The sequence below is a fragment of the Pipistrellus hanaki genome (assembly GCF_964339955.1).
Source record: "Pipistrellus hanaki genome assembly, chromosome: 10".
Taxonomy (NCBI): Eukaryota; Metazoa; Chordata; class Mammalia; order Chiroptera; family Vespertilionidae; genus Pipistrellus; species Pipistrellus hanaki.
In genome coordinates, this window is record NC_140512.1 from 21708281 (window position 1) to 21723850 (window position 15570).

At 35.0% G+C, this 15570-nt stretch overlaps 1 protein-coding gene across 5 annotated transcripts in view; it reads right to left on the reverse strand.

Annotated features, from left to right (window-relative positions):
* CACNA2D1 (calcium voltage-gated channel auxiliary subunit alpha2delta 1) overlaps window positions 1–15570 on the reverse strand; it is a 333502-nt gene that overhangs the window by 157434 nt on the left and 160498 nt on the right. For all 5 annotated transcript variants that reach the window (XR_014796169.1, XM_084897069.1, XM_084897071.1 and 2 more), the window contains exon 4: window positions 8589–8648. Coding sequence is in view for 4 of the 5 variants with exons in the window: in XM_084897069.1 (XP_084753195.1) it covers window positions 8589–8648 (60 nt within the window). In the remaining variant the exon portion in view is untranslated. The remainder of the gene's footprint in view (window positions 1–8588; window positions 8649–15570) is intronic.

A 15570-nucleotide genomic window follows, 5' to 3' on the forward strand; every position in this document is an offset into this window, starting at 1 on the left:
TCCTAGGAAAACATCAAGTAGTTTACTCTGTTTTAGGCTTAGCATTTCTGGAGTGTGTTAACAGCTGCTGGGAAGATGTTGCAATACAAAATAGGAAAGGTAATGTCCACATAAGAAAGTCCAAATCTGTAGAGAATTTTTATAAGTTTATTTGAACCAAACTGACAACATATGCCTGAGCAAGATCTCAAATGCTCTGGAGAATAATTGTTTTGCAGCTTCTTTTGTGCATTTTAATTGAGGAACATAAGGAAGATTACATGGAGGTGGAAGAAAGCAAAGCAGACATTAGATTATACGATAATTGACAAATTAGGTGCTCTCTTGGGGGTGGTTATGCTTACTCCAAAGGTGTGTTAACCTAGATTCCAAAAACAGTGGAGAGGACTTGCTTAAGGGAAAGATAAACCTTTTAGTAAAAAGGGATATGCCTGGATATGATTATCAACCATGGCCTGCCATTTAGGAATTTAAGATCAGATCACCCTGTGAGGGTTTCCATAGAACCCCTTTTCTCATCCACAGTAAGATAAGGTCAGTTCATGAAGGGGCTGGTATACCATTTATGCTAAATGAAGAGTCACTGGAGATTTTTTTTTTTTTCCAAGGAGCTACACACTCAAGGGGTAGACTCAGTGTACACTAAAGCCACCCTGAAGCATGTCCTGGGTAGCTGTGCTGTAGTCACAGTTTATCAGTCTGGGGATCTATCCCTCCCAGTGACATTCCAGTGACAATCAAGGCTCAATTACATTAGGAGAGTGCACATAGCCCAAAGAGGTGAGGAGGCTCTGCCACGGGGCCCTATAGGACACCTACTTACACAGGCCACTCTACCAAGTCTGGTAGATGTGATATCACTACTAATACGTAGAAACAAACATAGGGAAGCTGTCAAAATGTGGAGACAAAGAAACAGGTCCAAAATGGGAAAACATGAGAAATATCCAGAAAAAGAGCTAAATAAAATAGAGGCAAGGAAACTAGCAGATACTGAGTTCCAAGTACTGGTTATAGGGATGCTCAAGGAATTTAGTGAAAACTTCAACAGCATAAGAGAAGACATGGAAACTATAAAACAGATCCAGTCCAAAATGAAGGCTACATTAACCGAAACTATGAATAATTTACAGGGAATCAACAGTATAGTAGATGACATTGTGAATCAATTCATCCAATCAGAATAGCAAAAAATACCCAATCAGAAAAGCAAATAGAAAACAAAGAATCATCCGTTCCCCTCAATGAAAATAGTGTAAGGAGCCTCTGGGACACCTTCAAATGTACCCACATTCACATTATGGGGATACCAAAAGGAGAAGCAAGAGAGCAGGAAACTGGAAAAAAAAAAACTATTTGGAAAAAAAAATAATGACAAAACTTCCATAACCTGGTGAAGGAAATAGACATACAAGTCCAGGAAGTACAGAGTCCCAAACAACATGAAGCCAAAGATACTTACACCAAGATAAATCATGATTAAAATGAAAAAGATTATAGATAAGGGGAGAATCTTAAAAACAGTAAGAGTAGCTCAGAGCACCTGTGTTCTTGCTGGGGCCACCTGGCATGACCACAGAGCAATATCTGAAGTTGACTATTACTTGATGTGGAGGTCCCCAGTAGAGGCCAAGCTGCAAACCAAGTGCAGGGCCCTTAGAAAGAGGTAAGGGGTATGCAGAAGCCTGATGGGCCATTTGTATTAAAACCACTGGAAATAGCTTGGGGTGAGATCTCAGGGAATCACTAGGGAAGGGCAAACAGGATGAACCATGTTGATGGACACTCAGATATGGCACCACCCTACCAGCTCTATGTGTGTGTGTGTGGAGGGGGGAGTGGAGGAAGGGTATCTCAAAAAAGGAACAATAAACTCTGCCAACACTTTTGTCTGACAGAAAGAAGTTCCCATCCATCAACTCTCATAGTGATGTCAGACAATGCTGTTCCTCCCCATATTTCCCTGGTTCCTTCCAAGCTTCTGTCCCAGTGGTGGAGCTTTGGAGGGAGTTAAGTCTCAGTAAGTTCTTGCATGTGCTCTTTAAGAGGAACTGCCTGGGTCTCCAGCAGCCCTCTCTCTCACTCAGCCATAATCCAAGCTGGTTTTTACTGGCATAGTAATGGAGACTTCTCTTCCTGGCTCTGGAACTCTTGGCTGGGGGGCCTGGTGTGGGGCTAGGACACCTTGCTCCTCAGGGGAAACCTATGTATCTGAGATATTCCTCTGGATTTTATCCACCACATGTGCCGTGGGACTAGCTCATTCTGTGTCTCCAGCTCCTCCTACCAGTCACCATGTGACTTCTTCTTTAAATCCCTAGTTGTATGATTCAGCTAGATTTGAGGCAGTTATGGATGATGGCTATTTTGTACTTTAGTTGTAATTCTGATGCAGTTGTGGGAGGATTTGAGTACTTTTAGTAATATGCAAGTCAATTTATAAAAAGTTAATAAAATCCCTAGATTCAAAAACTCTCTTCAAAGTGTAATTTAGCACCAACTGATGGCAATAATTAACTCTAAAACATTGATGTGGATGATTCTGGATGCAATTCATGGCTAGAATTTTTAGAATACTGGCATCATTTTAAGGAATTTCTCAATAATTTAGCAATTTTTTTCATTAGCTTAATTCCAGGTTAATGAGGCAACAGACTGGTCTTGAAAAATATAGATTCAACATCCATCACTCCACTCTCTAAGTAACAGATACCTGTCCTTTCCAATTCATCCATCCCTTCCTGAGGGGAGGGGCAAAAAAAGAGAAAGAAATATACCCAGCCTCATTTAGATTTAAGTTTGCATTATCCCAGGATAATCACCATGATGTATGGGTTCTATGGTACTATAATGTGACCTTGGTTTTATCTATATAATAGGCTAATATACAAAGTGTCCCTCGGGAGTTCAACCAGGGGACAGGGGTTCAATCACTCGCTATGACATACGCTGACCACCAGGGGAGGCATGGACCGTGGTGGGGGAACAGCGGCAGTGGGGTGCTGCTGGCCAGGCCTTGGGACAATTACCCATACCTGAATTTCTGCACTGGGCCTCTAATAAGAAATAATAGAGAGGTCTGGAAGATCATTAGAAAATATTAAAAATTGTTAAAAATGAAAACAATATTATTGACTAGGTTATTAATGAATAAATATTTTATTTCATCTATTTTTCAATATAAGAAAATGAGATTGGGGTTATTCCCCATGTTTATTTTTTTCTACTCTGCTGTTTTATAAGCTCTTACCTTGAGTATTTATAAGTATGAATAAACAGAAGAACAAAAATACCATAAATTTGCATGAGTCTTTTCTATTAAATTGGTTTCCTACAATATGGAAGTTAAGTCAATTTTGCACTGGGGCTCCTTTCCATCTATCTTAATAATGAGGAAAGACTGACAAAAAAAATCTTAAAAGAAAGCAGCTGTAAAAAATTGATTGTTTCCCTACATACAAATGTTGCAAAAAAATAAATTAAATATGCAAGTTCTTGATTGGAAAGGGCAATTCATCCAAAGTTAGAAACTGAGAGAGACTAATAGATCACTTTGACCATCTATTAAATTCATTCATTTATACTTTACGACATTAAGACAGAACACTGCTTTCCCACTTTTATTTTACTCCCCCACTATTTGATCACTAAAAATTCAGCTCTTTCATATCCAGGACCTATACCGTATTATAATTTAGAGTAGTGTTTGTCTTTATACATTATAACAAAAAAAATGAAGTATGTTTTTATGGCTCACATATTTATGACTGTTTGTGCTGCAATCAATAAAAATAATCTAATTCCATGGGATAAATAGGATAGATGAAATAGTTAGACACATAATACAGTATTAATTTAATTAATATAAACAGAAAATTTTAAATATTACTATTTTACAGCAACATTGCAGAATGTGATTTGGGCAAAGTGATTACACACACACACACACACACACACACACAGACACACACACACGGATGGGCAAGAGTAGGTTTAGTTATTTGCACGAAAAGACATATGCAAGTTATGATTATTACAATAGCTTTATTAACTCTGTTCAGCATACTCACAGCTGTAAACCTACTTTTGTCCACCCCCATATAATATAATTGAAGCTAAATTTGAACTAATGTATCCTGATTGACACTCAATAACATTTAATTTCACTAGAAAATTTCTCACCTTCTAATTTAATTTCTCTGTAAAGTTGAAGCAAAAACAGTTCCTCAAAGGTTTAATTACTGGCCAATTTCTAGACGTCTGAACTAAGCCTACACAGTAACTAGCTGATGCTAATAACCCATACATAAAGATCCTTCTTATTAAAATACAAATTAGCCCCCCCTCATGTTTATACATATGTAAGTACAATTAATATCACAGGCTTAGTTGGAGATAAGACTGTTATAGTTAACCAACCATTGCAATACAGTCAAATAAGATTTCTAATGCAATTGGAAAGATCAGTTCTATAGAAATGGCAGCACTATTTCATGTGGAGCAATTAGTTTTCCAAATTATTTTTTCCTTCCCCACCTGCTCTTAAAAAAAAATAATAATAATTCGTCCATCATCAATGACCGGAAATGTCACCTTTAACACTTATATGTTGTAAGGAGACTTGAAAAGCAGCTGGCGCTAGACATGGCTTATTTACAAATATGCTCTGAACTTGTAGATGCATGACCGCACAACTCTTAATCCATTTAGAGTGTATGCCCTCTGTTCCCCAATTGTACATTCAATTGGGAATTGAGCTGAGGGAGAGTGTGAATTACATGATCCGTTTCCTGTTGCTAGCATTTTAGTACTTTGCCTTTTGTTCTTGTTGCTCATCAGACTTCTCTCTACATTACACAGTAGGGAAAGTTAATCAACATTTTGCCTAAGTAATATTAATAAAACTGGCCTACTTAGACTTGAGGGAAGAATCAGAATATTATATTTCTTTTTGAAATGTTAATGTACCTCTTAGGAAATTATTTCTGCCTTCTAAATCATCTTAATGTTAAATTATTGAAGGATGGCATTAAAGAAATATTGCACTGATGCAAATAGTTAAATACCTCAAAAGATAAAAAGTCTTATATAGTCTCAAAGAAGGACTTTTTAAAATATGGTGGCATTTAACTTCAAATTAAACATGTTTAAGTGGTTAGGTAAGACACTGATAAAATCTGCAATTGTTTTGTGAGCTGCCACAACATAAGGGGAGGCTTCATGGTGATGATTTCTAATTCCCAACCATAGCCAGGCACAAATTTTAACTTGATTTGTATAATTGGCCTTGAAGGAGTTGCTTAGCCTTACTTTATATGAATTGAAGCATCATCTAGTTTATTGACAAACAACAACAACAACAAAACAAAAAAAAACAAAAAAAGGAAAAGAGGGACAGTGTCTTATTTTTGCAATATTGACTTATTTGAGTCTGAAGGTTAGGTAATCTTTATTCAGGACCTATTCTTCAAATACAAAACCACCACTATCTGACCATTCTATCAGCCATGGTATTTCAAAGGGAAGGCCTCTTATAAAGACGTTCTGTATGACTGACATGGTAAGATATGGAAAATATGAATTCTCAGTGTGCAAGCTGACAGGCACGTGTCCCCTGAATAGCATTCACAGTCTTTCAAGAAGAACTCAGGAAATGAGTTGACAGGGCTCTAAAGTGGCCTAATCTGTTTTCCCTTTAACAATCTCTTTTAAGGTCACTCTAAATCTTCATATGTCCTAAATAAATTGTGAAGTAACCTAGGGGGAAATTAAGAACAGAATTTATTCAAGAATTCTCCACACTGTGACTACTATTTGCTAAGAACTCTTAACATTTGCTGGGTAAACTATTTATTTTCCATTTTACCCTATAAGATATAAAAATGTCTTTTGTGTCCTTATGGGACTAATTTGTCCTCTTGCATAAATTTTCCTAGCAGTGATTCTCATTGGATCTAGACAATGAGAAAGTAGGTAATATGAGTTACATTTCAAGGTAATTTTTTCCACATTTTGCCATCTGACAAGAAAAAATACAGCTTCAAATTGCTGGTACATCAAAATTTAATTGGCTTCCTTTTTCTTTCTTAGCAATACATAAATGATAGAGTGCCTTACAAATAATTATGGTTTGAATTCAATAAAATATAGAATAGCTAACACACATTGAAAGTTTTTGTGACACTTACAATGGTCACTCATTGCCGAAAGCTAATTCCAGCATGTCATAAATGCAAGAAGTTTCATCAAAAGGTTGATGGAACTTGGGGATTCAGCAGGGCTGAATACATATTACCTATTGCTGGAATAGCTAAGGGCATTTCCCCACACCTAAAGATTTGCATATATTATTGCCTGTTGCCAAACAGCTAAGAGCATTTTAATCTACATGTTATTGCCTCCTGCTGGCTAAACACCTGGACAGCTGAAGGCAGTTCCCCAAAACTAACAATGCCTACTGTATACTAAACCTTGCCTTGATATGTATATTTACTTTGCTTTAGGGCAATTTGTGTTAATAAAAAGCTAGGAGTCCAGAGATTCGGAGAACTTGATTACTGAAGCTAAGCCCTCCTCTGGCTTCCCCATGGATTACAAATTTATATTATATTTGTAGTCTCTTTATTAATTTACACCACAGATTCCTGAACCCTTCTAGATGCTGGATATCACCACCAGCATTAAACTATTATTTCCATAAGGAGAAATAAATCATTGCAAAAATGTTAATTTAGTGTTAATTTAGCTTGATATAAAAAATTCACAATATATCTGGGGGGGGAAAACTTATATCCATAGAACAGTAACATAATAATTGAATAAAACAACACCAATACTACAAAGGTATTACTACATCCCTACTTGCCAAATTATTTTCTAACACATTGTTCCTTAGAAATCTAAAAATGACATAAACTAATAAATGACTATGTAAAATATTATTAAATTCCTTTAACTCAAAGAAAATCTTTTTGAAAGCAATGGAATCTATATAAATATAAAAGAAACTGATCTGGATAAACTTGGTTATGGGATGCTCAGAATTACTTGTGATTTAAACTAAAACAGCACCAAGTTTACTACAGCAATCCTAGGCAGAATATATGGTCCAGCTTCACCTCTATTATGTTTTACACCAGACTTTATTATCTCACCTAAACAGTGGAAGGAGAAGGGTTTGAAGATTAGTTAATCAAAAGAATATATTTGGATAAATTAGTTTGGCTGCATTTTTGTCTAATCAAGAAACAAAAATATTCAAGTGTCCTTTTATCTAAAAAGTAACAATTACAATGTAAAATCTGCATTGGATGAGTTTATAATTTGCCCTCATTACAAAAGGTTATCTTTTTAAATTTAATCATTAATTATTTTTTCTATGTATTATGGATGACACCTTGATCATTTTTAAACTACCTATGTCAAACAATTGTGGACCAATCAAACAAGTATCTAAATGATGCGAACAAATCAAGCAATAGATCAATTTATGGAAAGAATCAACCTGACAGTACTGAGTCTCCACTTAGTAGACTAAGAGTTCAATAAATAAGTATATTTTCCTTTCATATAGAGTATAATCATACAAACACAAAGAAAACTTGCTAATTACTGAACCTTGATTTAGTGTTCTGTTGAAGCACAACTTTCTTAAGCTTCAAATTTGAGATTTTGGTTTGCAAAACATTCAAAGACAACTGAACAGTACAATCAAACTGTCACTCATACTTGGTTCATATTTTCACATCCTCAAAATGAATTGTCTACCATTTTCCTGTTATCAAGTGTAAAAAATTTTCAATGTAAGTGAAAAGTTCAAATATGTAGCAGCCATTTTTAACTGACTATTAGAAATGGACTTTTTCACTGTGCCCCTTAGCTGTAAGAAGACATATATATAGATACATACACAGATTATAGATAGATGATAGATGATAGATAGGTAGGTAAATGGATAGAAATCAATACAAGAATAATTTCTGCTATTTGTATAATTAGCACAATGATTCTTGGAGAACAAAATAAGTTTATAAAATAAAATACATGGAAAAGTTAATATAAGTTGGCATTTCTAAAAGTGGGCTAGAGTCGATGAAAGATAACTTCCAGCTAACATGGAGCAAATTAAATTTCAAGAGGTTTAATACATTTATTCTCACTTTAATCACATTGCCTGCTATAAAGGTGATTTCTATATGCAAGTCCTGTCTCACAAACTCAAAACTTTAAAATGCCACTTGTTTTTTAACTGATATACCTACAAAGTTTATTCAGCTATTGTAATGTAATGTTATATTTTGCTGTAATTAGTTTTATAAATACCTTTGAGTATGGAAGAACATTTCAATGAACTCTTCTTTAAAAAAAAAAAAATGGAACATAAGCAGGAACATTTGGAATAATTTAATTGTCCCTGATTAATACAAAAGCAATTTTTTTAAAGCAACAAACTATGGCTCTATGTTGGTCCTATAAACCATACTATTTCAACACTAAATTATATTAATGGAATCATAACTATAAAGACAAAGCAATTGGTAAAAAAAAAAAAAAAAAAGAAAAAAAAAGAAATATAAAAGGGTCCTTACTGCAAAATCCTCCCGCCACTGGTGGGCTGCTTGAACTTTCTCTGCTTCCATAGCCAGGTGCTGAAAAGAAAACAATAAATCTTAGAATGCAAATGATCCCATGAGTATGTAATCGTAATATAGTCTTTGGGTTTTCAAATAAATTATGAAGACAAAAAAAAACAGGAGTGACTCCTTGTTTATGATTCATAAAGTCTAAATGTTTAGGTAATATAACCTACTGAAGTTGATAAACAGTACATGTATTTACCTTTTTAGTAACATAAGTAACACACTACTCTTGAATACCATGATGTTCATTGGCTCTGCCATCATGGGCAGTAAGATCCCCTTCAAGTGCTTTCTATCAAAAACTAATATTTTAACCTGGGCAGTGTTGCTCAGAGGTCAGCCTATGAACCGAAGACCATGGTTCCATCCTGCAGGGCACATACCGAGTTCCTGGGGTTGATCCCCAGTAGGGGGTATGCATAATTGAGTTTATCAATTATTCTCTCTCATCAGTGATGTTTCAATCTCTCTCTCTCCCCTATCTTCTCTGAAATCAATATATATATTTTTAATAAATACTAACATTTTAGTTTTTAGAAAAAGCTTCAGTCAGGAGAGTAGTTTAATCTTGGTAGGTTGGTGTTAGTACATTCCTGTATAGAATATCTGTAATAATAAAAGTGTAATATACTAATTAGCCTGGACGTCCTTCTGGACAACCTTCCAGATGAAGCTGGGGCTGTGAGGGAAGCCTGGGTGTCAGTGGGCAGCCAGCGGGAAGTCCAGGCCCCTGGTGCCAGAGGGAAGCCAGGGCCGGCAGCTGGGGGAAGGAAGGCCTACACTTGCACTAATTTCAGGCATCAGGCCTCTAGTATTTCTATATGAGCAGAAAGGAAATGACATTGACAAATCATCAAATATACACTAAACATTGTACTAGGCACCTTGTTCCTATCATATTTCGTTGTTGTTATTTTACCAAAAGCCACAGCGATGTGAGAATGTCCACCTCGCTGAAGAACACTCTGAACAGTTCTTTCAGAGATAACCTGTAAGGAGTAGCAAGCTGTCACAATCGCTTTTTGTAGGTAGATTCTTTGTTTCCTTCTCTGGTGTTTAGTTTTTTCCCCCTCTTTAGTAATTAAGAATACAGAGATTAAACCAGACTACTTGGGTTTAAATACGAACCCTGCTGCATACTAGCTGTACAAACTTGGAAAAAATTAAGTTTCTCCTCCCATTTTATTATGTGAATAATGTGAGAATCTGCTTCATGGATTGTTCAAAGGATTAAATGAGTTACTACATACACAGTGCTTGGCAGATAGGAAGTGGTATGTGTTACAGCTATAACTCTGAAGAGTAATTATGAATCTATTTGCGCTGTGTCCATGTGAGAAAATAGCTTAGTGTGTGCATCTGTGGCCACCCCTGCCCTCCTCCACACCCCACACCTCCACACACAGCCAATCAATGATTCTCTATCATCATTGATATTTCTATCTCTTTCTCCCTCTCTCTTCTTCTCTGCAATCAATAAAAATATATATTTAAATTTTGAAAATGAACTTTATGTTAATAAACACTGGCTTTATGATCATTCAAAGTGTGTACACATTTAGGGGACACCCTACATAATAAGTGTGAATGCATTATACTCATTTAATAAGAGGAAATTATCAGGTTAGGTTCGTAAAAAGTATAAATCTCCTAGTGGTTCACTGGCTCATGTGTTTAATCTTTCACAATGAACTATGCTTCAGTGTGTGCTCTTCCTAGCAAGTCAGATTACACTGGATAATGGAAAGAACCTTTAGAGCAATGTTTTATATTGGTGTGTTGACCTCTCTTCCCTGCTGTTTAATATAATCTGTTCATTTTTCTAACTATTATGTAGGTATTATCCATGACTATAAAATATTGGCAAATGGGAGATCTCAATTTAAGAGTCCCTAAACTGAATTAAGAGGAAAATTGTCCAGCAATTTTAAATGACAAAGGTTTCGGCCATCAGCCACCAGGCACAAATGGGATGTAATAGGAGCCAGTAAACATTAGAAATTGTACCAGAGAGAATAAACAGAAAAAGGTTCTTTAGTCTTTATCCCTACAAAAAAAAAAACAAATCACTAAACAGCAAAGTTAAAAGAATGCATATCCTTCAGTAACATTTTATCACACTACTTTGGAAAACTCAAAATCAGTGTGGAAATGTAGGGGGGGAAAAAGTGAATGAGACAGCAGCAAATGAAACGGAAATGGAAGCAATTTCTTTATCAGAAAACCTCAGTGTGGAAGATAAGGGGGAAAAAAGGCAGAATGAGAAGATAAACATGAAGTGATGTTCTTGACAAATTCAAAGTGTAAGTCATCCCTCGTTTTTAACAGGTAATATGAGGTAATATTTTTAACAGCAGAACATTCATATGTATGGGCCACACAATAAACTTAAGTATTTTGTGGATTTAAAGAAAACACTGGATAAAATAAAAATAAGTTAAATACTTTTTAGATTAAAAAAAATATTAGAACTTGCCGAAACCAGTTTGGCTCAGTGGATAGAGCATCAGCCTGCAGACTGAAGGGTCCCGGGTTCAATTCTGGTCAAGGGCATGTACCTTGGTTGCGGGCCCATCCCCAGTAGAGGGCGTGCAAGAGGCAGCTGATTGATGACTCTCCATCTATGTTTCTATCTCTCTCCCTTCCTCTCTGTAAAAAATCAATAAAATATATTTTAAAAAAATATTAGAACTCTAAAATGGCTTTATGTCTTGGAGAATAATATTAAAAAGTTTTCCTTTCACTGTGCACAAAAGAAGGATTGTTCTCTATCTCCCCCCCCAAAAAAAACAAAACAAAACACACACACACACACACACACACACAAAAAAAAAAAAAAAAAAAAAAACCACAACAACAACAACAACAAAAAAAAAAACACACACACGCACAAAACGTACTGGGGGATATTCAGCCACAAGGAAATACATTTTTGTTTTGTTTTGTTTTTAATATTTTATTGAGTTTTTACAGAGAGGAAGAGAGAGGGATAGAAAGTTAGAGACATTGATGAGAGAGAAACATCGATCAGCTGCCTCTTGCACACCCCCTAATGGGGATGTGCCTGCAACCAAGGTAAATGCCCTTGACCTGAATCAAACCTGGGACCTTTCATTCTGCAGGCCAATGCTCTATCCATTAAGACAAACCGGTTTTGGCAGGAAATACAGTTTTTAAGGCAGGAGCTCCAACAACTACCATGCTGTTCTCTCTTCTAGAGAGCAGGAAAAAGTACAACTAACGTGATCTGACCCAGAATCACGTGGCTTATGATATAAACATAACCCAAGCTTAATTAGCCACAATGACAGTAATCATTTCAGTTTATTTCTAGGAAAAAAAAAACTAAAGAGGGATGAGCAATAGCAACAAACTATAAGACAATTCTCCTCCAAGGAGGAAAGTCCAAATTAGCTCTATTTCTAATATATTTTTTAAACAGTAATTTTATAAAGTAAGTGCCATTTGTCACACAATTCATAAACAGTTTTAGAAACTTAAAGACATTTATAGGGTACACATATTTTGAATAATTATAAAGGCAATGTTTATTAAAATACATTTTATTTTCAAAATTGAGCTATCAGCTGTTAAAGTGTGTATGCATTTTTTTTTGGGGGGGTGGGGGTCATCCTTTAGTTATATATGAAAAAAAAAGTGACCCGGCTGTAGTGGCTCAGTTGGTTGGAGCACTGTCTGTACAACAGAAGTTGTGGGTTCAATTCTTGGTCAGGATGCATACTTAGGTTGTAGGTTTGATCCCAGGTCATGGTGTGTATGGGAGGCAACTGACTAATGTTTCTCTCTTTCTCTCTTTCTAAAAAAATCAATGAAAATATCCTCAGGTGAGGAGGGAGGGAAGGAGGAAAAGAGGGAGGAGGGGAAGGAGGGAGGAAGGAAGAAAGGAAGGAAGGAAAGGAGGAAAGGAGGAGGGGAGAGAGGGAAGGAGGGATGGAGAGAGGGAGGAAGGAATGGAGGGAGGGTAGGAATGGAGGGAGGGAAGGAGAGAGGGAGGGAGGGAGGGAGGGAGGGAGGAAAAGTGTATTTTAAAAGGTTTTTTGAAGCTCAAAATTTGCTAAATTTTATATCCTTAGCTTGGAAATCTGAAAATACAGTTATGAAATGCACTATTGTTACCATCTTTGTTCATAAAGAAATTAACAAAATAAGTTTTAATCCAGCAAATCTCATGATAAAGCATAACACTGAACTTTAGATGTTTAAATAGTCTATCTTGGGGACTAAAACAAATAGTTGCTGATGGTGATCTTTCTTGTGGCAAAAGACCAGCTAGTCATGACTTGGAGAAAACTGACACTCAAGTCCCTAATTAACTTCTATTCTGGTCAAATGACATTTCTTTTTAAAGCCAACGATTGACCATTAAATGCCACAAGCAAATGTGTTCGGATTGATAAAATTCCTGCCTAATAAATTGTGAACATTTGCTTGGTAGAGTATTTCTGTTTCCATAGTTGGCTATATAAGTTTGGCCTAAAATAACAGCTTATTACAAGAAAAATAATTTTTCCTCATTTAATTCATAGTATCAATCATTAAAATAGACCAAGAACCATATAGAAACAAAGAACCCAGCTCAGCATAAATACATATGACAGAAAACTAAAACTTAATTCTGCTCATTTTAAGATATGCCAGAAAGATTCATTAAATGGCTTCATTATAAATGAAATTGCATATGTATATAAAAACCCTTTGGGTATAAAACAATAAATATGTAAACAATGTCACAGATGTCTATACATTTCTATCTACCTATTGGTTTGAGCATAATAAAATAGAAAATCATATTAATGACTTAAAATGGACTTTAAGCCTTCTGATTTCAAAGCTTTTGCTCATTCCACAAGAACAATCTTTAGTATCCATTAAACCCATCAAAAGTGTTCATGTCTCTAGTCACTGACAGACTATATGAAGACAAAGCACTGTCAAAACCAAAAACACTGGTGGAGAACTATTTCAGATTAATGGGAAATTTCCCAGCAAATTTTTAGACATTGCCAAAGACTGAAACAAAAACAAAACAAAAAACTGTGTGCCAGTTTTAAAACTTTCTTTACATAGGTCCTGTCCTCAAATCCTAAGAGACTATTGCTAATCAGAGAAAAAGCTTTTGATATGCAGTGATCTGCAGGAAGGGGAAAAAAAAAAACAGAAATAGAGAAAGGGAGATGTTTTATCAGATCAGAGAAAGATCAGCTCCCTTGAAGGCCTATTCATTCTCAGCCTTCACTTTTTGACATGTCTTTATCTCTTCCACTGGCATTAAATTCTGTCAGGTGATAGGAAAGTCTAATCAAACCACTACAATTACACAGTGTATAAAGAAATAATTCTATCATTCTTCCACAGCAATACCTACATATATTTTTCTTGGAAAGGGGTTATTTTTCCAAACCTGTGTGTAATTTGCTTCCTAGACTGTAAGGTAATTGCAGATGAAAGATAAAAGAAGTTTTCTAATAAATTTAATTATTAAAAATTTTCTTTTGATAGCTCTGAAAGGAAACCTTCAGGGATCATATGCCAGTTCAGTTAAACTCTAATAATGTTGATGTTCATGTTAATCAAGAATTTACTTTAAAATATCACTCAAAAAAAAAAACCAATCTTTTTGGCTAGTGTATATAAAGACATTTCTTCCTTATCAAAAGGTAATAGAGCTCTAGTCAGTTTGGCTCAGTGGATAGAGAGTTGGCCTGAGAACTAAAGGGTCCCAGATTTCAATTCTGGTCAAGGGAACATGCCCAGGTTGCGGGCTTGATCCCCAATGGGGGTGTGCAGGAGGTAGCTAATCAATGATCCTATCTTATCTTCGATGTTTCTATCTCTCTTTTCTTCTTCCTTCCTCTCTGAAATTAATTTTATATATATATATATATATATATATATATATATATATATATATATATATAATTCACAATATAGTCTATTAGAGCTTCACAATATATATGTTAGAGCTTCACAATAGACTAATCCAAGTAAAATATGCATAGGTTATGTGATTAATATTCAAATAATTAATACCCTATAAGGAATAGCAATAGTATTAAGTCTATTTTGACAATTTTTTTTTATCATTTTAATGAATTTTGCCTATCTATATCTGATGTTCTTAACACAGAAAAAAAAATCAGGATAATTAATTTAATGGTCTAATAATATCAATTGAAAGTGGCAAATTTTGTTGAATAATAGACGTAGGTTTTGAAGAAAAATGTTCAGGTACAATTAATTGTTTTGGAGATACAGTACAATGAGCATGCACGTTTAAACCAGACAGATCTGGTTCCCAATTCTGGTGCTTTCATTCACTAACTATGAAATTTTAGGCAATGAATTTCTGCATCTAAGAATAATAACTCCTTTATATATTTTATGTTTGGTATGCTAAATATCTAGTACATTATAAACTTAATAAAATGTTGTTTCCATTTGAATCATACAAATGTAACTTCATAGAATGGGCTATGTTAGAATCACAATGACTGATAACCACTTCAACATATGCATATCTAAGTGACACAAATGAAGACATTTTAATGGTTCCTATATTTTAACAGTATGTTGCCAAGTCAAAAAGCTCCTAAAGACCCATATGGAGGTCCCAAAGCATAAGCGATTCAAGGAATGTATGTTTAATATTATAGTCAATAAAATGAGTTCAATTTTATTTTAATCATAAAATAAAATGAGAAAGAAGAGTAGATCATTATGAAGTATGAAAAACAGTGAAAAGCCAAAAACAATCTGGAACCCATGACCCAGAATTCATCTTTATTTTCTTTTATATTTGCTTTAATGACCATTTTGGAAAAAGTAAGATATTACAAATACCCTTGAAGCTCACCTTACTTATCTCCTTTAACTAAATTTCTCTACCCACAGAGATCAGTATAATGAATTA